Source organism: Amblyraja radiata, chromosome 10, assembly GCF_010909765.2.
Source record: "Amblyraja radiata isolate CabotCenter1 chromosome 10, sAmbRad1.1.pri, whole genome shotgun sequence".
In the NCBI taxonomy this organism is placed as follows: domain Eukaryota; kingdom Metazoa; phylum Chordata; class Chondrichthyes; order Rajiformes; family Rajidae; genus Amblyraja; species Amblyraja radiata.
Window position 1 is genome coordinate 41,472,380 of NC_045965.1, and position 23,763 is coordinate 41,496,142.

General features: G+C 41.9%; 1 protein-coding gene across 3 annotated transcripts in view; it reads left to right on the plus strand.

Annotated features, from left to right (window-relative positions):
• The window catches only part of LOC116977842 (phosphatidylinositol 3-kinase regulatory subunit gamma), a 524,111-nt gene that overhangs the window by 116,946 nt on the left and 383,402 nt on the right, over positions 1-23,763 (plus strand). The window contains exon 1 of one of the 3 annotated variants that reach the window (XM_033028655.1): positions 22,649-22,735. The exons of the other annotated variants lie outside the window; for them this stretch is intronic. Within the exon in view, the coding sequence (XP_032884546.1) occupies positions 22,684-22,735 (52 nt within the window). The 5' untranslated portion in view covers positions 22,649-22,683. Of the gene's footprint in view, positions 1-22,648; positions 22,736-23,763 lie in introns of those variants that run through there. 3 annotated transcript variants of the gene reach the window in all.

Genomic DNA, 23,763 nt, shown 5'->3' on the forward strand with positions numbered 1-23,763 from the left:
AGTTTGACGGATGATACTGGAGATTGAATCTGTCAAGTTGCTGCTGCCCAGGAATCCGAGCGGAGACAAGGCACAGGCCAGTCCAGCAATTTAATGCACCACTATCTTGGGGGAGTAGGTACTTGGCGAACTGGAATTGGCTGCTGACCATCTGTTTTGGATGGTTTGGTTGGTACTTAGAAAGTCACAGGGAGGATTCCTGAAGGGATTGGAGGAGAGCCTGGGGTGGTGCTATTCAGATCTATCAGGATAGAGAAGCAGGCAGACACAAAATGCTTGAGTAACAGCGGATCAGGCAGCATCTCTGGAGAAAAGGAATAGGTGACGTTTTGGGTCGATACCCTTCTTCAGAAGCAAATACATTTTCTGCAATTTGGTCTAATATGATCATGATGACTAAAAATGGACATGACTGGGTTACCTCTACAAACACGTGTCATATGAATTAAGATCTTGCATTAAGGTCATGATTTGTTGTTTTGGAAGTGTTTTGCTTCATCTGGAAAGTTTCTATAAATCAGCTTTTGACAGCTAGCCAGCCTAGTCATGCCAGACATTAGCTAATAAGTTAAATTTGGAATCAAGATGTATAAAAAGACTTCACTAAATTCTAAAAGGTATTAATAAGACTACTTGTGGCCTTTTAAATATGCTTCACCAGATTTCATGATATAATATGATACCATGTTATGATGAATATGCTAATCCCTCAGGAAGTGGATGGATGCAAGATCAATAAGCCGTCCTTCACCTCGGGCCATGCTTGAATCCAGACTAGAGCATTCAACTCAGTCTCCTCCCTATCGATTCTGAATCAGACCCTTGGGCATGTAATTCAATCTGTTAACTAATGAATGAATGCAGATCATAAATCCATTGGGAAGATGTAAATGCAATTGGTGTGGTTAGTCATAATGCAGAAAGAGGCTCATCATGTCATGCTCAGTCTTTGAAAGTCTTTGAAAGAGGAGTCAAGCTTTGTCCTACATCCACACGTTTCAGAAATGATATAAAATATAAGGTTACTTACCAATCTTATCTCTATTTACTTCCTCAACATTTCTGGCAGGTCATCTTACCTTCTCTTTTTGAAAGAGAGCCATCCTAACCATTTACAAGATGCTGCCTCACCCGCTGAGTTTCTCCAGCATTTTTGTCTACCTTCGATTTTTTACAGCATCTGCAGTTCTTTCTTAAACATCGTAACCTTTTGTTCAGCTTCCTCTCATAACTCACGTTCATCTTCCCCAGAATATCCTGATGAACCTTTACAACCCACTTTCTAAGACATTTTTCCCCGTGTGGTTTCCAGAATCAATCATATTACTCCGGTGGTGCCTAGCCATTGATCTATAAATTCCCAAAATTATGTCTTTGCTTTTACATTCTACCGCTTTATTTATAAAATGGATAGTTCATATTCCTTTTGTAATCAGCTTATAAATGGCTTCATTGAATTCTGTGTATGGACACCAAAGTCTCTCTGCAGAACCTCAGTTATGAAACTCATCCATTTAATAGTATTCCACATGAATCCACCCAAAGAGCATCAATTTACTCTGCCAAACCTTTTGTACATTCTGCTGAAACCTAAAGGGGTTGTCCCACTGCGTCGACCTAATCCGCTAGTTCAGAAACCTCGAGCTGGATCGACCGTCAGCGTCAGAAAGCGGGGGAGCGCTGTCTGCAATTCAAACCTGCGAGTAAGGTAAAAGGCTGCACAGTAACGGTAAATCCTTTAGAGAGAGCCGGGGGGGGGGGGTTAAGAAGTATAATAAAGTTTAGCAGGCATTTAACCTTCCGGTCGGTTTTCCTTGGTCCTGAAAACTCCAATGAGCCAATTAAAATGCCCGGTTAGCCTACTGCTGCCCTTGGATGCCTGTAATTACATAGCGACCCCACTCCACTGCACTACAAGTTCAAAATAACCATGCCGACCAATTTTTACTCGCGGAAAAAATTTCAGCACGCTGAAAAATGTATTATATTATACATTACACAAATGGGAGGGTGGATTTAAATGGGTTGTTTTCAATTCTTGCTTAGATCTATTTGAAATTGTTCCGCTGTTCTTGAACACGATGATCATGTTGTCTCAATATGTTGTGCATTATGTGCCTGCATTTCATGCACCTTCCATTTATTCAAAAAGTGCAATAATACAACAATCCTCTAACACATCTCTTCCCTTGATTTTCTTTCTTTTGAGTTGTGTCCTTGCTTTACCTTTCTTTATCCCTCTTGTTGAATTCTCACTCTTTTTATATCTCTATCCTGTGTCTTCCTGATTCTTAAGGGTGGATTTTGTTGTGCTTCTGATGTCGATAATCCAATACAGATTGAACAGCTTTCCTTATAAGTGTTCGGCACGGATTTGAAGGGCCGAGATGGCCTGTTTCCGTGTTGTAATTATTATATGGTTATATGGTTATCTGTGATCAGTTTATAATCTTATGAACTCTCCATCCTGGAGATACGGTATGGAACAAGTCTTTCTGCCCACACAGTCCATGTTGAACATTGATCACCTCTTCATGACTTTCTATGTTATTCCACTTTCTCATTCGTTCCCTTCACGTAAGGGACAATTTACAGGCCAATTAGCCGGCAAACCCACACATCTTGGGGATGTGCGAGGAAACTGCAGCACCCGGAGGAAACTTAGGTGGTCACAGGGGGAACATGCAAGCTCCACACACACAGCACTCAAAGCCAGGATTAAACCTGAGTCTCTGGTGCTGTGAGGCAGCAGTTCCACCAGCTATGCCATCCTCAATGAATTGGATGCTGTTGTAATATTCTCAAAGTTTGAAGTGGTGGCTCAGTGCTGATAACTGTGTCTACTCTAACAATGTCATTCCCCTTTGGTTCACTAATTTTCTTGCAGGCCAATTGGTGGCAAGGTCGAGTTATGTTTCCTCATTTTGCGGGTGACTACTAACAATTAATCCTCATCAATTCAATCACTAATAACATCTCAGTTTTTCTTGTATCCTTTTGTTGGTAGAAATTATAATTCATTTTCTTCGTAGACAGTCCATATTGTTTTGTGCCCTTGTGGTAGGACCGCATCCAATAATCAAAATGAGGCCACAAAAGGAAAATTCAAAGAGGAACATTAAAACCTGAGTGAGATCATTTATATTTCATTCTTGGCAAGGAAAATAAAAAGATATGCTCTAAACGATCAAATAAAGCTCTGTGCAGAACAATAGGGATGCGTGAAAAACACAATTTTAAAAATAATTTTGCACAGTGGATGATTGTTGTTTAATCTCAAACTAAAAATTAAATGGTGGAAGCAAATCTGACATCACCAAATATTTCTGCAGAAAATAAATAGTGCATGTGCTAGATAAGATGACAATTTTTGTCGCCACTAAGTGGATGTTGAAATGCAAAGCAGATTTTTTTTAGATAAACTTGGCAGTCTTGTCCTCTCCACCCACTGTACTTGTAAATCTGATTCGCTGAAACACATCTTACCAGCAGACGATAAATCTAATTATAGTTTGAGTAATAGAGTGATAATCTAGGTACCCAAATAACTATGTCTGTTGGCTAGTGCTGAGGATGATCAGAAATTCTAGTTGGAGTGTAGGGTTTATCGTTTCGTGGAAAGGATCCTGAAGAAATGCTTCTCATTTTCACCAACGGCACAAGCAAGAAGGTGGCAGAACAATTTATTGTATGGTGAATTTCTAGTTAATTTAATATTACATAGCAATAACATACAAAAATGGTCATTGTGACTGATCCATTAAAGTTCTGATAATAAAAACATAGAGAAACATAGAAAATAGGTGCAGGAGGAGGCCATTCGGCCCTTCTAGCCAGCACCGCCATTCATTGTGATCATGGCTGATCGTCCCCAATCAATAACCCGTGCCTGCCTTCTCCCCATATCCCTAGATTCCACTAGCCCCTAGAGTATCTAACTCTCTCTTAAATCCATCCAGTGATTTGGCCTCCACTGCCCTCAGTGGCAGGGAATTCCATAAATTCACAACTGTCTGGGTGAAAAAAAAATTTCACACCTCAGTCTTAAATGGCCGTCCCTTTATTCTAAGACTGTGGCCCCTGGTTCTGGACTCGCGCAACATTGGGAACATTTTTCCTGCATCTAGCTTCTCCAGTCCTTTTATAATTTTATATGTGTCTATAAGACACCCCCTCATCCTTCTAAACTCCAGTGAATACAAGCCTAGTCTTTTCAATCTTTCCTCATATGACAGTCCTGCCATCCCAGGGATCAATCTTGTGAACCTACGCTGTACTGCCTCAATCACAAGGATGCCCTTCCTCAAATTAGGAGACCTAAACTGTACACAATACTCCAGATGTGGTCTCACCAGACCCCTATACAACTGGAGAAGAACCTCTCTACTCCTATACTGAAATCCTCTTGTTATGAAGGCCAACATTCCATTAGCTTTCTTCACTGCCTGCTGTACCTGCACGGCAACTTTCAGTGACCGGTGTACAAGGACACCCAGGTCTCGCTGCATCTCGCCCTTATCTAACCTAACCCCATTGAGATAATAATCTGCCCCCTTGTTTTTGCTGCCAAAGTGGATAACCTCACATTTATCTATATTATACTGTATCTGCCACGCATCTGCCCACTCACTCAACCTGTCCAGGTCACCCTGCAACCTCCTAACATCCGCTTCACAGTTCACACTGCCACCCAGCTTTGTGTCATCTGCAACCTTACTAGTGTTGCTCCTAATTCCCTTTTCCAAATTATTAATATATATGGTAAACAGTTGCGGCCCCAACACCGAGCCTTGCGGCACTCCACTCGCCACTGCCTGCCATTCTGAAAAGGACCCGTTTACGCCTATTCTTTGCTTCCTGTCTGCCAACCAATTTTCGATCCATGTCAACACCCTACCCCCAATACCATGTGCTCTAATTTTAGTCACCAGTCTCCCGTGCGGGACCTTATCAAAGGCTTTCTGAAAGTCTAGATACACTACATCCACTGGCTCCCCTTCATCCATTTTACTTGTTGCATCCTCAAAAAATTCCAGAAGCATGATTTCCCTTTCGTAAATCCATGTTGACTTGGACTAATCTTTTTACTGCTATCCAAATGCCCCATTATTACCTCTTTAATAATTGACTCCAGCATCTTTCCCACCACCGAAGTCAGGCTAACTGGTCTGTAATACCCTGTTTTCTCTCACGCTCCATTCTTGAAAAGTGGGAAACATTAGCTATCCTCCAATTCACAGGAACTGATCCTGAATCTATTGATCATGGGAAAATGATCACCAATGCGTCCACTATTTCTAGAGCCACCTCCCTGATGATCCTGGGATGCAGACCATCAGGCCCAGGGGATTTATCATCCTTCAGTCCCATTAGCCTGCCCAATACTATTTCTCACCTAATGAAAGTTTCTTTCAGATCCTCTACCCCCTTAGATCCTCCGTCCTCCAGTGCATCTGGGAGATTGTCTGTGTCTTCCTTAGTGAAGACAGATCCGAAGTACCTGCTCAACTCTTCTGCCATCTCCTTGTTGCCCATGATAATTTCTCCCGTGGCTGCCTTCAAGGGACCCACATTTGACTTTACTACTCTTTTTCCTTTAATATATCTAAAGAAGCTTTTACTGTCCTTTATATTCCTGGCCAACTTCCCCTCGTACTTCAGCTTTTCAGCCCGTATTGCCCGTTTTGTTTCCTTCTGTTGTCCTATGAAAGTTTCCCAATCCTCTGGCTTCCGGCTACTCTTTGCTGTGTTATACATCTTTTCTTTTAATTTTATTCTATCCCTAACTTCTCTTGTCAGCCACAGTTGCCTCCTACTCACCTTAGAATCTTTCTTCCATTTTGGAATGAAATTATCCTGCGTCGTCCGGATTATGCCCAGAAATTCCTGCCATTGCTGTTCCACCGTCATTCCTGCTAGGATCCCTTTCCAGTCTACCTTGGCGCTCCCCTCTCATACCTTCTTAGTCCCCTTTGTTCAACTGCATCACTGACATTTTCGATTTAACCTTCTCCTTCTCAAATTGCAGATTAAAACTAATCATATTATGATCACTACCTCGAAGTGGTTCCTTTACCTCGAGTTCTCTTATCAAATCTGGTTCATTGGACATCACTAAATCCAGAATTGCCTTTTCTCTGGTCGGCTCCATTACAAGCTGCTCTAAGAATCCATCTCGGAGACACTCTACAAACTCTCTTTCTAGGGGCCCTGAACAAACCTGATTTTCCCAGTCTACCTGCATATTGAAATCCCCCATCACCACAGTGGCATTATCTTTGTTACATGCCAGTTTTAACTCCTGCTGCAACTTACACCCTACATCCGGGCTACTATTTGGGGGTCTGTAGATAACACCAATTAGTGTCTTCTTGCCTTTACAATTCCTCAACTCAATCCACAGAGACTCTACCTCGTCAGTCCCTATGTCTTCCCTCGCAATTGACTGAATTCCATCCCTCACCAGCAGAACTACCCCCCCCTCCTCTGCCCACCTGCCTGTCCTTTCTATAGGATGTATAACCCTGAATATTAAGTTCCCAGGCCCGATCCTCCTGCAGCCACATCTCAGTAATCCCCACAATGTCATATCTACCAACCTCTAACTGATCCTCAAGCTCATCTACTTTACTTATAATATGACACCGTCACGTCTTTGGTGGTGATGAACAGCCTGAATTTCTGGACTGTTTGATGCTACTTCCATCAATACACCAATAAACTTTTATTATGCCTTTTTAACATCTTACTTTATAATATAATGAATTTTCCAGTGAACCTGATGGGTTTGTAGAGAATGGGAAACAGAATTGGGTGAGTTTTCAGCTTGTACGTTGCAGATTGACTCCTGGTGTGAAAATCATAAAACCTGCAGGCGCTGAAAATCTAAATCAAAAACAGAAAGTTCTGTAAATGTGTGTCAGGTCAGACCTCATCTATGGGAAGAGAGAGTCAACATTTCAGGTCAGAGACCTTTTTGTCAGGACTCCAGATCTGATGAAGGTTCGCTGACTTGAAACATTTACTCTAACGGACCAACCCCCTGGACTCAGCCTGACCCCACACCCAGTGTTCCTGAACTTGACCCCAGTTAAGGCTGCCACAATACTGGTTACACTCTGGGTCTCCATTCTTACCACATACCCACTTGTGGTCTGGATCCTTAGCTCACACACTGGACTAACAATGAGCCAGATGCCAAACCATCAGCATTTGCAAACAATCAGATGCCGAGTTACAATTCCATGATTATCACTATTTTGAATCTCTTTTGAGATCAGTGGATTGGTTTTAATAATCTAAGGAATCAGAGTCAAACATTGATGTGGCCTTCCCATCTAATGATTTATTCTCCCTGGTAATATTTGTGAAGCATTTTCCCCATATTTTTGGGATAAGTTTAATCAGATGAAAATCATACTCTGCTAACTCAAAGACTTTAAAACAAAATTAAGTTGAGCAGAGACTGAAGTTCATTCCAAAGGGGAGTTTACTCTGAAAATGCTAATTATTTGTTATCAATTTTGTATTAAACCACGTCTAATTCCAAGGAAGCTCCAGGGAATGGCTGCCAAACAAAGTACTCGTGTTGGTCTAGTCCTCCACCCCAAGGGTTAGCAGTAAGTTCTATAGATGGGATGGGATACTCCGTATTTGTACTGGAATCTAAACGTGGAAAACAGTGTTCCATTCCCCAACACAAAACATAAAACCAGAGCTCAGAAAATGTTACATTTTATAATGGAAATTAGCTTAGATTGCCTCCATTTTCAGCTTTATCTAGAACGGTGATACTCAGGAAGAAGGCAATGTAGCACAAAGCAAACAGGCAAATGTCGTTACCCAGAGGGAAATTTCAATGATGTGCCAGAGGCCAAGAATTTTCTCTTTGGAGATTTTTTTGCTAAAATATCATTTTATCAGAGCAGTGCCCTGCAAAATAAAAACAGATGACAACTAAATGTAGGCCTAAGGGCTCATGATCCACCACAGTTCATGTTAATAATTAAAAAAAACAAGTGGGGCAAACAAATCTTTAATTTATAGCTGTACAAATTGCATTTTGATTTAATGTTGCAGATTTATGGTCCAGCCATTTAATAGGTCACAGCTTTGTCTGCCTTCTAATGGTTTGGGTGGTCACAACAGGGAAAATGAGGAAGAATGATAGATTTCTCACTCTAACATTTGATTTATCGCAAGAACATTTGCATGCTGTGTGTGTAGGGGTTTCCTGCTTTGATCTTGCTATGGAGGAGAGTTGTTGACTAGAGGTCAGGTTCTTCCCTGCATGAGTACAAGCAACTGTTGATGATCCCCAGAAATAAATTATGTGTTCCAGTTCTTAGGTTGTGAGTGATGTGTGGTGTGGAGAGAAAGGTACATTAAAAAAGGAATAACTAATTTCCCAGTTTGAAAATTCTGATTGGTAAAAAATCCATTAGAATCTTTCATATGACACATTGTCATCTGTGGTCTCACTGCAGCTCTTGTTTACTTCATCTTTATTCCATTCATTCAGGATCAAAGGTGTTATGTTTCTATGTTTCTATGTTATCCAAAAATGCACAGAAATATCTCACTATCTTTTTTTTGCTCATTTCCTCTCAAACTCTCATTCTCCCACAAGTTATTCTCTTCCCCTTCCACTCTCTCCTTTTCACACACTAACATAAACCTGCTCATTCCCCAACCACTGATTCCACAAGGGACTGATAAAATATCCATGAAATTTATGACCATTATCAATGTCCAGAGTGATAAGCATGGCCCTTATATCTGTCCTATCACTAGACAAACCATATGAAAGAAATATTGCTGTCCACACATCCCGCTTTCATTTGAATTAATGGGCTTATCTTCTATTATGACAAGAAGTGCTACAAAGCAAGCATCTATCTTCAGCCCGTGGGCAGATTCCATGTGCACCAGTTAAAAATCCATTGCATAATTTTATTTAAAGGAACTCCATAAATCAGGTACCGGATCTGAGAAATCTTTGCAGCTGTAAGACAAGTTTTCCAGCCCTTCCAGGATGAACAAAAGTGGCGCTCATGTTTCGCAACAAATAAAATAGTTATCCTTGTAATACAGAAAATATGGCAGCCAATTCCTCCCAGTAAGCCCGAATAAATTAAATAAGAGAGTGATTGATAAATATTGTTCACGACACTGACATAAATTTCCTTCTCTTCTTCAATACCACAATTTATTTTACATTCACTTGAATGAGGTAGAGCCTCGGTTTAATGTTTTATCTCTGACACTTCCAGAAATGCAGCATTTGGTTCTACTGTACTGGATTGCCAGCCTAGATTTCTGTGTGCAAATCTCTGACACAGGTGAGTTCTACCAACTGAACCATATTTCACAGATGTAGACCAAGAAACTGCAAATGCTGATTTACAAAGGAAAGACACAAAATGCTGGAGTAACACAGCGGGTCAGGAAGCATCCCTGGAGAATGTGGATAGGTGATGTTTCAGGTCGGGACCCTTCTTCAGGCAAGTCTGAAGAAGGATGCCGACCTGAAACATCACCTTTCCTCTGCAAACCTCAAGGCTTCCTTTAAGCAAGATCTTTCATTAACTAAGTAGACAAAATAGGACAGTGTGACTATCTGCAGGTGCACCATCCTTCACTGACAGTGGGTCTTGTGAAGGTCCTGGACCTTACCATTTAACCACACTGTGGGAGTTCCTTCAGCACAAGGACTGGAATGGTTGAAGCAATGGAATGTGCACTGTTGCAAGGCTTTACCAATCCCCACAGCTTTTGTTTGGATGAAAGAAATTAGACATATCACTCACCAAGTCACAATAAGAGGTGGGAGGATGTTCAATGTTTTATTGTTTCTGCTTTGCCTGATAGCAGAAAGCACAAATGATAAAGAAGCAAAGGAAACTGTCTACAAGGATCCTATTAATTAAGAATTTAACAAGAAATATATTTGCATGGTTTCCGAGCTACTTTTAATCTGCATGTATTCCCTTTTTCTCACAACACATCTTTTTCTCTCCCTCGTTTGAAATACTGAAAATAGCAACTCGTTCAAGGATGAGAAATAAATATTTGCCCAGAAGTTACCAGTGAATTATTGGAATGTTGACATCTCGTGTAGGAAGTGTTAATAATGAAACTAAGAAGAGACTACATGCATATTATTTTTATTAAACTGGTCTATGCTTACATATAGCAATATATTTACGTATAGCAATATATTGCAGTAGTCTGTTCTTCTTTTAAGGAGCATTCTTGGTGAAAAGCATTTACGTATAAGGCACCAATATTATCAGCTATTCTTGGGGTTAAATGTAATGTTAACTACAGGCTTAAAGAAGACCTACTGTTTTGTTATTCTTCCATATTTTGGTTTGAGTGTGACTTCCTTGAATTCGGTGACTACTCTGTGTAAGACTGCTTACACTATAGACTCATACATATTAAAGAAACCATAAAACTGGAGAGGAACAAGACTTTTACCTTGGCTCGCTGCAGACCCTGAGTGCTAGTGGTGCAGGATGCTGGGCTAGATTATGGAGCACCTAAGATTGCTGGTGTAGGTCATCCTGCTTGAGGTTGTGCCAGGCCTCTGCTACAAAGTTCATTGGAACATGAAGCCCAAGGTATTTTTAATATGACAAATCAGGATTGGGTTTATAAAGGTTCCTCTGATTTCCCGCAATAGGCAAGGCAAGGCAAGGCAAGGCAACTTTATTTATATAGCACATTTCATACACGAGGCAGACTCAAAGTGCTTCACATAAAAACATGTCATACAATAAAATGAAATAATAAAATGAAATAAAATAGAAGAATTAAAAGAAAAGAAAAGCAAAATTAAAAATGCATTATAAAAAGTGCAAAAGTTAAAAGTGCAATGTAGTTTAGATTTAGCTGAAAGCTAAAGTAAACATAAAAGTTTTCAGTCTTGTTTTAATAGTTGTGCAAGTCTTAAATCTTCAGGAAGTTTATTCCAGCTATTTGTTGCATAGTAACTAAATCCTGCTTTCCCATGTTCTGTATTTACTCTGGGAATCACTAACAGATTGGTTTCAGAAGATCTTAGCGGTCTAGAAGGCTTATATAGTGGAAGCATGTCAGTGATATACTTTGGTCCTAAACCATGTAGTGATTTATAGGTGAGCAGCAGGATTTTGAAATCAATTCTCTGACATACAGGGAGCCAATGTAAGGATTTAAGAATTGGTGTAATGTGTTCACATTTTTTGGTCTTTGTTAGAACTCTAGCAACAGCGTTCTGAACAAGCTGTAGCTGCCTGACAGTTTTTTTCGGAAGACCTGCAAGGAGACCGTTACAATAATCTAGCCTACTAGTAAAATAAAGGCATGTACAAGTTTTTCTAAGTCTTGAGCTGACATGAGTCCTCTTAATCTTGCTATGTTTTTGAGGTGATAGTAGGCCGATTTTGTTACTGATTTGATGTGACTGTCGAAATGTAAATCTGAATCCATAATAACCCCAAGATTTCTGGCTTTGTTTGAAGTTTTCAGGGACAGAGAGTGAAGGTGTTGGGCTACTTTAAGCAATAGCCGAGCAAATGGATGAAGCCAATTGTTTTGTGGATCGTAGGAAGCAGGGAATAGGGGGAAGACGAGTGGAGATAGAAACTGGATGGGGAGATGTGTGAGGAGTTGTTTTGAGTTAGAACTGGGATTGGTCTGAGAGGCAATTGGGCCAGGAGGCAAGAGATCTGGGGATCTGGGGATACCCCGTGACTAAAGATGGGATGGAAATGGAACCAACCATCGAGAGAACCACTTAATAGAGGAATTAATAGAGGAACGACCTTTATGACAAAGATCTCCTCAGACTTCCTGTTAAAGGACCATGCAAACAGGGCCCTGAATGTTGGAAAATCTTATTCACCACAAGTCTCAAAGGTGAAGAAGGAATTTCCACAATCACATAAAAATGACAATGGAATCAAGGGATATGGGGCAAAAGCAGGAACAGGGTACTGATTCTGGATGATCAGCCATGATCTTATTGAATGGCAGTTCTGGCTCGAAGGGCCGAATGGCCTACTCCTGCACCTACTTTCTGAAATTTCTAAAATGCGCAGGGCTCTCCGCTTGAAGCTCAGCACGTGACCTGTGGCCCATATGCACTGGCACATTGTACACACAAACAAACCAGAGCAAATTTCCAGCAGTGCAGTGCCTGTACCCAGACTGACAATGAGCACAATGTCGGATTTCTAGGGCACTGGTTTACACCATTTGTTCAATGTAAAAATACCTAAATAGGGCACTCATCCCATTGGTTATTCTGAATAAAAGTTATTCGGTGTTTATTACAACATTTGCTGTATTTCTGAGTAACTCAGTGTGCATCATTGAATGCATGCAACGAGCTGGATAGATGCGTATACTGCAAACCTTTGGGAGGTCCGGATCCGAACTGATCACTACAGATATCTTAGCCATAGCACTGCTTGATAGGGCTGATCCAGTTAATCTTCTGGTAATCAAGATCCACAAGGTTTTAATCCTAGGAGAGTTATACAAGAATATTACCATAAGCTACCTCTTCTACGCCCCTACTTGGACCATCATCCCCCAGATGATAGTGAATCCAATTTACAAAGGCCAACTGAATTGGTTCCAGTTAGGTGCAGTTGCTAGGTTGCTTGGTCACCTCAAAGAGCCAATAAGGTGCTTTGTGTCAGACTGTGGCCAAGGAGTCCATGGTCTAATATTACTCGATGCAAACATACCAATGACAAATTTATTAAACTCGTTTCCTCACGTTTCAATAAGAATTTGGACTCTCAGTGTCAGAGCTTCTTGTGCAGTAGTAGCATGTCCATTACACCACTGTCCCCTGCAGATTGGGCATTAAAGAGCTTAATGCCTTGTATGTGGTTCAATAAATGCCTCATTAATCAAACGAATCACCAGATCGTTTACTCTTAATGTGTTCCAGCTGCAAACCCTTTCTGCGTGACAACTTTTTAAATTACCATACCATTTTGGAAATAACACACAGTAACCTTCAGTGGCGTTGCAATATGTACATCATATTGGAGGCTGGTTGGAGTCCTAATTCCATAAAGGAGCTGCCTTCGCAACAACAGGGCAAGATTGTATCAGCGATATTTTCTGTTCAAGATAATTCCTTATTAATGTGTAACATAAATCAGGAAACAGCTGGAAGTTAAACTAAAGGTTTGGGTTTTAATGATATTGCTTCAGCTCATGTCACCCAACTGAGCATTAGTAAATTTCGGGAGAAAACTGCTGAGAGCAGCAAAAGAGATCTGTGATGGAAATTCTTTTTTTCAAAGGAGCAGCATTTTTGGCACCCTTCCATGGCAGGGGATAAAGGCCCCTATTTGAATCCTGTTAGCATATGTTTGCGTGCTAGGCCTGCTTTAATTTGCTGCTGAAAGCCAGTTGAGGTTTGTTTCCACTGAAACTGATAGCGACTGGGTGTCCTTGGCATAGCAGGGCAGCGAATACTGGCATGAATATTTAGAAAGCATATCACCCAGTGGACTGTGAGAAAAAGCTTTCTGGCAGAAGACGGCGGAGAAGATAGCCAAATCTCTCACTTGTATGTTTTGACCAAGTGATAAGTTTGTGAAAGGTAGTTTTATCAAATCCAAACATAATGTCAAGACTTAATGGCAGCTATTTTTTCCATTAACAAGCAGGGAAAAATATTTCAACTCATCTGGGAAACCCAATCCAGGCTAAATACTGCAGCATAATTTGCAAGTTGTTGTGTCGTTTGTAATGTTTATATCTTCTCAAGAGTATTTACACATTTTTCTATTTTTTGCTTGTGATGCAGGCCACACATTGTGCACTCTTATCTAGATTATTCATATTTATTGATCACCCCTATCTGATAACAGTCACTGCTGAGTCAAGATTAAAATAACAACTTTTATAGTGGGCACACACTTGCCTGCTACTTATGACCCTAATATCTAACAAGTATACAAGAAGAATCAAGCAGTTACTGTCTTGGTATGGCTGTGGAAACTAGACATGGCTAAGCTGAAAATGTATAATCTTTTGCCCAAATCAGTGCTCTCCATGGCCTGATGAGAGGAGGGAGCCTGCACTGCACCGAAGCTAATCCAAGCAGATGGTTCAGTTTATAACAGCCTTCTGGGCCAATATCATTAATGGTATTACATTCCGTGGGCTTGTGTTCTTTGTACACTGGAGTTGATTAGAACATTCTGCATGAGATTCCTGACCTTTCACCCATCAGACATGGTGTCACAACTGTGCATGATCATTTCCAAGTCATTATTCAGCAAAAGTGTCCACAAACTTCGTCCAAAAAAGGTATTTTTAAACATGAGTTCTAGGGATAAGTTGGGCAGACTGGGGCTTTATTCCTTGGAGCGCAGGAGGCTGAGGGGTGATCTTATAAAGGTGTATTAAATCATAAGGAGAATAGATAGAGTCTTTATCCCCAGGGTAGGGAAATAAAGAACTCAAGGACATAGGTTTAAGAAGAGAGGGGAAAGATTTAATAGGAACATGAGCTGCAACCTTTTCACACAGGTGGCTATCTGGAACAAGCTGACAGAGGAACAAGTTGAGACAGGTACAATAACAACATTTAAAAGACATTACAACAGGTACATGAATAGGAAAGGCTGAGAGAGATATGGACCAAACGCGGGCAAATGGGATTAGCCTACACGGGGCATCTTGGTCGGCATGGATGAGTTGGGCCGAGGGCCTGTTTCTATCCTGAATGACACTGTTAAGGACAGGATTTAGAAACTACAACGCAGTAACCAAAATAAGGGACAATGTCAAATGTGTCCTAAAAGCTCGGTGTGCCATGTAATAATTTGCCTTAAGATTCTGATGGAAAACTGCATGTGCTGCCATCAATATCTAGTGGGAAATAGATTGTCGTACAGGATGAATACAGTGCAATGGAGCCAGGTTACACAATTTTCACCATTTTATAAATAATTAGTGTATTCTCAATACAAAATAGTCTCAATAAATAGACCGTGGGCTAGAAACCTGTTCACTCAGCACAAAACATGCTGCACTGTTGAAAATGGCTTAACCATAGTGTGTGAATTTCACACAGATTTCTCTATCTACTCCCATCCTTCAGCACGGGCAAAGCTGGCGCAGGCATTTCCCCGCATTGCAGGTCTCCCCAGTGTGCAGGCATTCAGAAACATCCTGCAGGCTTTTAGCTGGCACTCCTCTCAGTCCACAGGAGTGCTGCACTGCTGTGACATTCAACTTGGATGTCACATGCAAATTGGAGGAACAGCACCTCATATTTCACTTGGGCAGCTTCCAGCCAAGCAGTATGAATATTGATTTCTCTAATTTCAAGTAACCCTTGCATTCCCACCCTCTCTGTACCTCCCTCATTTTAGTTGTCCGAAGTTTCACTATGCGTATCCCTTTGTCATCACCTCTACTACAGCCAACAATGGACCATTGTGGGCTCCACCTTTTCTTGGTCATCAGTGCGGGCTGTGATTTGTTCTGTACCTTTACATACCTCTAGTTTCCTTCTCCCCGGAAACTCAGTCTGAAGAAGGGTCTCGACCCGAAACATCACCTATTCCTTTTCTCCAGAGATGCTGCCTGAGCCACTGAGTTACTCACGCATTTTGGGTCTATCTTCAGTGTAAACCAGCATCTGCAGTTCCTTCCTACACATTCAAAAGGAAACTGGATACGTAGCTGAAGTAACAAAGATTACAGAGGTTTGGGGAGAAAGCCAGGGAGCTAGATTGCCCAGGCATTAAGCTAGCAGACTTAATGGGTTGTATGGCTTCTTGTAGCATCATGGAGTCAGTAGACAATAGACATTAGACAATAGGTGCAGGAGTAGGCCACTCGGCCCTTCGAGCCAGCACCGCCATTCAATGTGATCATGGCTGATCATCCCCAATCAGTACCCTGTTCCTGCCTTCTCCCCATATCCCCTGACTCCGCTGTTTTTAAGAGCCCTATCTAGCTCTCCCTTGAAAGTATCCAGAGAACCGGCCTCCACCGACCTCTGAGGCAGAGAATTCCACAGACTCACCACTCTCTGTGAGAAAAAGTGTTTCCTTGTCTCCGTTCTAAATGGCTTACCCTTTATTCTTAAACTGTGGCCCCTGGTTCTGGATTCCCCCAACATCAGGAACATGTTTCCTGCCTCTAGCGAATCATCGAACCATACAGCATGGTAGCAGGCCCTTAGGCCCAACTTGTCCATGTTGGCATTCCGGACTAATCCCATTTAGCCCCTATCCTCCTTGGGGCTGTAACCTTCCTGTTGAACTCTCTGCATTCTCAGTTAGATGAACTTCTAGGATGGCTTTTTCCTAAAGAGTTGTCTATTGTCCTGGTGATATTTAACCCCATTCAATATCGCTAAATGATATCCAGTCAGTATGCTGTGCACAAATTGGCTACTGTATTACACAGACTACAATGGGTGACAATGCTGCAAAAGTACTGCGTTGGCTGTAGTGCACCTAGGGACAACCTGAAGTGCCTTTCAATTATTCTTCACAACTCTCCACAAGGAGCTAAAATTGTCCTACTATGGTTAAAAGCACCCTGTGCTGTAGTTGCAATCTTTCCATGTAGATTAAATTCACTCTCTATGTGGTTTTCAGATTCAGACCAACAGTGAGTAGAAGCCGCCCCTGTCGCTATGTGGTGGCTGCTGAATTATTTGCCTGTACAGAAAATCCTGCTGATTTATTTGGTGCTGGAACTGTTGTGGCACCACTGTGTGGATATTGCGAGCATTGCATATGTTAATTCTGTTGTGAGTAATGTGCCATAAAATTCTGGTGATACCGGAATATAGGTATTCTGCTCAGTTACCAAAGTGTCTCCTTATGAAGATTAGCAACCTGCCCTACTTTAAGGGTAAACATAAATAGAAGTTTGTAACGACTGCCCCAACAAAATGCTCCCCTGCAACTTTTACAGTAATAGGTATCCGCCAATCCAAAGGCTTCATTGGGCTTATCCTCGCTACTGAGAAGAGTCTGAAGCAAATCCAGCTATTCTCCTAATCCTGAGTAAATGGGCGGAAGGCAAACACCTAGGTATCAATTACTTGCTCAGTGATGGTTCATTTAGGATCTGACCCAGCTTTAGGGATATTTCCACATGAAGGGAAGACTTCAATGCCAAAGGATATTTTTTCGAACCTCATGGCTTCATTCAATATAATAGGGTATCTAGGAGCCAGTGCAAAACCTACGCCTTCACAATTACATATTGTATCTCCAAACAAAAAGAAACGAATGCCAGCACAAGGCAAGATAGTTGTTCTACCTAGACCTAGATCACTACAGGGATCACTGAAGGAGCTCTTGAACTTGTATCTTTGCCTCAAAATCTTCAGCTGCTGCATCATTGATGCAATTTAGGAGGAAGGTTGTCTGCTGATAATCCTGCAGTTTTCAGAATCCATTTACAATCCCTAGTTAATGAAGATAAATATGACAACATGCTAATGGTTCAGATTAGTTCTGGATATTGGCAGACATACTGGATTTACAGCTGCATGTACATGTTGGATGCACAAGGAAAAGTCCACCTTGAACTGTATTGCCACCAATAAGCCCCCACTTCAGCAGTTTTTGGAAATCAACATTGATCAAAAACTGAGGAGACATCCTGATAAATATCATGACGCTAAGAGTAGAGTTTGCACGTTCTCCCTGTGACTGCATGAGTTTCCTCTGGGTGCTCTGGTTTATCCCTGGATCCCAAAGGCGTGTGGGTTTGTAGGTTAATTGGTCTCTGTTAATTGCACCTGATGTGTAGGGAGTGCATGAGAAAGTGGGATAACATAGAACTAGTGTAAACGGGTGATCGATGGTCAGTGAAGACTCGATGGGCCAAAGGGGCAGTTTCCTTGTTGTACCTCTAATACTAAAACTAAGTGAAAAATTGCATAAGACTTTATTCCTTCCCAACTCATGGATTAAACATCTGTTTACTTAGTCTGTTTTATTTCACAGTTCCTTAAAAAATGTTGCTACATTTATAGGAAAGCTATTCATGGGGGAATTCTGGCGGCATACTGTAAGTTATGGCGAGGAGAGTTTTATACAGGACTTCCTCTTGGACAGGAGAAAGTTAAAGCATTTCCTTGATCTGGCTCCAGAGTGCAGTGGTAACCATGGACACGTAGCCTGTAGGACCACAAGTGAAGAGGAACAGTGTAGGGACGTGCGGTCAGGGGAAGCAGAGCCTCACCTGTCATACTCCCAATGAAAATACCTGTTAAGAAAAGTAAAGAAAAATAATAATAAATTAAATAAATATAAAGATTTTTCCACTGATCTGTGTTATAAATGTCATTTCTATATGAATCTAATAATTTTTTGTTGAAATCGCCACATTTGCGCAGCTCTGCTGCAAATACAGGGAGAGATGAGAGGTGAGGCAGCGACGAGCTGAGCCTCCCCTCTGATTGCGCAACCCCTCAGAAACTGAATGGGACGCGGGTAATAAGCGTGTGCCTGTTACTATCGCTCTGTATGTCAACAATGTAATGTTTGTAAACCCCTTCATTGCATGTCCTCGCCTTCCATAGTCCAGGTAGCTTATTTCAAGTATAAATATATTAAATTTAGGCTCGCTGGTCTCGTCATAAAACTGCAATGAAAAAGCACCAGGAGAAACACCGATCATGTCTGCCTCACTGAATCCATGAGGGAGAGCGAGCATCAATTACGTAGGCTCAGCCCACATAATTGACGCTACCTCATTCTCCCTCCATGTTAGCTAGCTTCAGCAGCGACGGAGCAGCACTGGATTCCACCGCTGGCGGCGCTGACTTTCCAGCCGTGGGCCACGGCCGCAATCTGGGCCGCTGAGAGCTCCCAACTGGGCCCCGCGCCTAAGGGGACCCTGCGCTGGAGTAATGTACTCTCGGCTCGGGTAGATCTACCCCGGGTGGAGGGGGGAGAGAGGGGTGAAGAGAGAGTAGAGGGGTGCAGGGGGAAGCAAGGGGTAGAAGGGGAGGGGGATGTGAGAGGGAATGGAGAAGGGGGAGGTGGGTCGTTCCCTCACGGTCCCGGGGCAATGCTCCCGCCCCTCCAGTTGCCGTGCTTCACGCACACAGCCCCGGCTCCACCCCTCTCTCTCTCTCCGGGGAGAGGCAGTGATCAATACAGGGAGGGCCGGGCCACTGATACTAGCCAGTGCCTCCCCAGCCATTGACCTCACTGCCCGTCACTGGAAAAGTGTGATGTTAACATACATTCAAAGAAACTAACTTCAAAATATCCGGACGTCATGATTTTTGCTGAAAATGCCATCAAAATGTAACAGGCCAGGCAGCATCTGCGAAGGGAGAATCAGAGGGGATTAAAGGAGAGTTCCTTCTCTGACCACAAGGTAGTGGATTGATCAAGGGCACAGTACCTCTGGGACTGGTAGCCAAAGATCATAGAGCGGTGCAAGATGGTTCACTCCGCGAAAAAGCCGGAGTAGGTGATGGGTTAACTTCAGCGCCATTTCCGTAACCGGCATCCGTTATGCCTTCTCTGTTCTTAAATACTGGTGGGATCATTAATTTTTTTCAGTGCTGTGACCATTTCCATTGGGCCTCACTGCTAGGACTAACTTCGAATACTATTTTCTTTCACTGTCATTTTATTACTGTTCACAGTTCAGAGTGGTTGGGTGTGTGTGTGTAAGCAATTGTGTGTGTGTCTGTGAGTGTGTGTAAGTGCGTGCACGTGTCTGTGAGCGTGTGCGTGTGCACGTGGGTGTGGAAGAGAGATGTAGGGGTGCGGGAATAATGTGGTAAACCAGTGTGATTTCAGAGAGGAGGCAGGAGGCAGACAAGCAAGCTTGTCCATGACTTTCCCTGGAGTTAATGTTCTTTACTTTCCATGATATGGCATTTTCTCACAGGGAGAGGACACACTGATTGATGAAAAGGACACTGCAGGGATGCATGAGTCTATCTACCTCCAAACATCTTTCTTAAAATGTCACGCTGAACAAGAAAAAGGACTCTGGAACGGTGCAATAGTAATACACGGTTGCTAGTACTTGAGCATAAATTGGAAGAGGGATAACCTTGTAGTAGAGAAAGATATGAAACTAAATTCTTAAAATGGTCAAAATGAAGGCAGATTCCTTGTGCTTTGTGGCAAATAGTCAGACCGAAAACACCCATTTAATTCTCACAACTATAAATGACAACAGCTGAAACCTACTCCTTAACCAGCTTCAATCCAGATTTCAGTTTTCAACTTGCCTGAAGGTCTGATTCTGTAACACTGTTTCTTGGAAGCTACTGCCAGTTGGCTTTTTTAATGCTTTGATTTCATTTGATTTTTCTCACCCTCATTGCAAATTAGTTCATTAATAATGCAAAAGAAAAACATCAAATACAGTAGCAGGCTGGATCTAGGCTTGCCATTTACAAAGTTTCTAAGAGACAAATGATAAATATAGATGCTTTCTATAAGTGAGCTAAGGAGGCACAAGAGGCTACAGATGTTAGAATCTTGAGTAGACAAGGTGCTGGAGCAAGTCAGCGGGTCAGGCAGCTGACTATGGAGGAAAATGCACAGATGACATTTTGGGTTGGGATCCTTCTTCTTGGTATTGGGATTATTAGTATCCAGGTTTTTGGAGTAAAAGTACTCTGCTCTTGAATTTCTTTGGTACCTGCAGTATGTCTGCAATAGTTGCTGTGCTGAATGACAATGGTTGTTTCACTTGTAAGCCCAGTATCCGAATGCTCCAAAGCTTTGGTGCCACCAAGTCAGCTTCACACAGCCAAAGGCCCTTCCTTCTAACATTGCCCCAGAGTTCCATCAGCTTCATGGGAGACCTACAACATCTCATCCTGCTATTATACCCTTTATCCTGTATCTGTACACTGTGGACGGCTTGATTGTAATCATATATAGTCTTTTTGTTGAATTAATTGCACGCTACCAAAAGCTTTTCACTGTACCTTGGTACACATGATAATAATAAACTAAAAGGTGTCAGGGGTTATGGGGATAAGGCAGGAGAATGGGGCCGAGAGGGGTAGATAGATCAGCCATAATTGAATGGTGGAGTAGACTTGATGGGCTGAATGACCTAATTCTGCTCCTAACACTTATGAACGAAACTAAGTTAAATTGTTTTCCACCCTAGATGAACAACTACCCTTACCAGCCAAGTGATGTAAAACTATTCATCAACTATGAAAATGCAGAAATACGGAACGTAGAAAACTAGAGCAGGAGTAGGCCATTTGGTGCTTTGATCCTGCATAAATTCAATCAAATTCAATTTAATGGTGGCTGGTGCTTTATTTTAATGATGTAAACCCACTCTCTCTATATAACAGTGGCCTAATGCTTTGAGTGCAAAAGTTTCTTCTCCTCTCAGTCCTCTGTCTCGCTCTTTATCCTAAGGCTGTGATTCCCTCATTTTAGACCCTCCCTTTTAGGGAACCATCCTCGCCACATCCAGTGTCTAGCCTTGTCAGAGTATTAAAAGTTTGAAGGAACTTGATGCTTTTATTTGCTTTAATGCATTCTCTTTGCCCGCGAAACCACAAAGAGGACATTTCATATTTAATTCATTGTAGAGAGGCCCTTTGAAATTCATGAGGCATTATCTTCAGAGAAACTAAAATAAAAATGACTTTCTGCTAATGCAGCAGCCAACATTAAAACATTCCCAAATGCACTTTGTGTAAGAAGGAACTGAAGATGCTGGTTTAAACCAAAGATACTCAAAAAGTTGAAGTAACTCAGCGGGACAGGCAGCTTCTCTGGAGAGAAGAAATGGGTGGCGTTTCGGGTTGAGACATCTGATCTACTATGAATCAGTATGTCTGAAGAAGGGTCTCGACCTGAAACGTCATCCATTCCTTCTCTCCAGAGATGCTGCCTGTCTCGCTGAGTTAATCTAGCTTTTTGTGTCTATTCCAAATGCACTTTGTTGGGGAAAGATATCAAGGTCTGACATAGTGCTGAATTTCCTAATCCGTCTGTCCAGGCCTGGAATTTCCAAGAAAGTTTAGGTGATTCTGAGATATAGAGCAATTTCTCTGGATGGAATTTGCATGTAACTGATTTATACAAAAATAGTGGGATACAAGGAACTGCAGATGCTGAAATATTGAACAAAACACCAAAGTAATTCAGTGGGTCAGGTAGTACCTGTGGAAGGAATATATAGTCCCGACCTAAAATATTGTCTATACATTCCCTCCACAGATGCTGCCTGATTTGCTGAGTTAAACCCCTGTCCCACGGTACGAGTTCATTCCAAGTGTTCTCCCGAGTTTGCCCTGATTCGAACTCGGAGATTTGCGGTAATGGCCACTCGTCGGTACTCGGGGCTCTCGTGGACACTTTTCAACATGTTAAAAATCTTCACGAGTCTTCCCGAGCTTACCTGCCGTTAGCGAGTCTTCCCGAGTACCTGCCGTTGGCGCTAAGAGACGTCCCCGGGCTCCGACGTACCCGCTACGTTCATTCTCCATGCTTACCACGAGTTTGATTTTTTTAAACTCAGGAGAGCTCTTGAATGAACTCGTACCGTGGGACAGGGCTTTTACTCCAGCACTTTGTGTTATACTAAAACTTTGCTGTATCTGAATTTTGTTGATAATGCCTCTAAAAATCTTTTCCCCTTATTTACTTAGCTTCATCAAAAAGTCAATGATCATACAGCATGGAAACAGGCTCTTCAGACCAACCTATTTATGCTGACCAAGATGCCCTATGTAAGCTAGTCCCATTTGCCTGTATTTGGCCCCTATCCCCCCAAAACCTTCTCTTTCCATATACCAAGTATATTTTAAATGTTGTTATAATACCTGCCTCAACTACCTTCTCTGGCAGCTTAATCCATGCACCCACCACACTCTGAGTGAAAAGTTGCCCTTTGGGTTCCTATTCAATCTTTCCCCTCTCAACTGGGTAAAAGATTCAACCAATCAATTCCCTCCATAATTTTATACATCTCTATAAGATTACCCCTTAGCCTCTTGTGCTGCCAAGAAATAAAGCCCTAGTTTGCCCAACCGCTCCCAATAACTCATGTCCTCAAATACTGGCAACATCTTTGTTAAAAAAATCCAGATTTCCAAACATTCTCCCCATGGGAAAAGATGAGTTTCCTGGGTTTTTAGTGGAGCTAGATATATACCCAGCAATAGAAAGCAGCCACGTGACACAGATGGACCTGACTTTTGATGGAGGCATCTCTTTTGTAATTGACCCTTGAATTTGCTCATTAAGATCTGCACAATGCCCAGCTAAATGTTTTCAACCAGAGTTGATGCTCTTAATATTTTCCAGTTTAAGCACCTGCCTTTCACTGCCCATTTTAAAAGAAAAGGAGAAGTGCAGACAGGATCACAGGGCACAGGGCAGGCAGTCATACTGTTGCTAGTGTAACATTCTTACTCGATTGGAACTGGTTTAAAAATATTAATGTTGGCTGACCTTATACAGGTCCACCACCAATTTTTCGGCAACTGGCGGTCCAGACTCTCCTTTATTGCCCTTGACACAATGACAGACAAAGCAGGTGTGAAGAGAAGGGGAAGCTTCCATTTCAAATGGAACAAATAACTATATAATTTATACATAGGTCCAACGGGTGAAATTCTAATTTGATGGCTTTTCATTGCTTGCACTAACTGTCATTCAGATATATTCCAGGAAGATTTTCAAATCAACAAACAAGATTTGCAGAGGATGTTAGAATCAAATTCACTGCTCTGCACATGAGAAAATTGGTTATTTT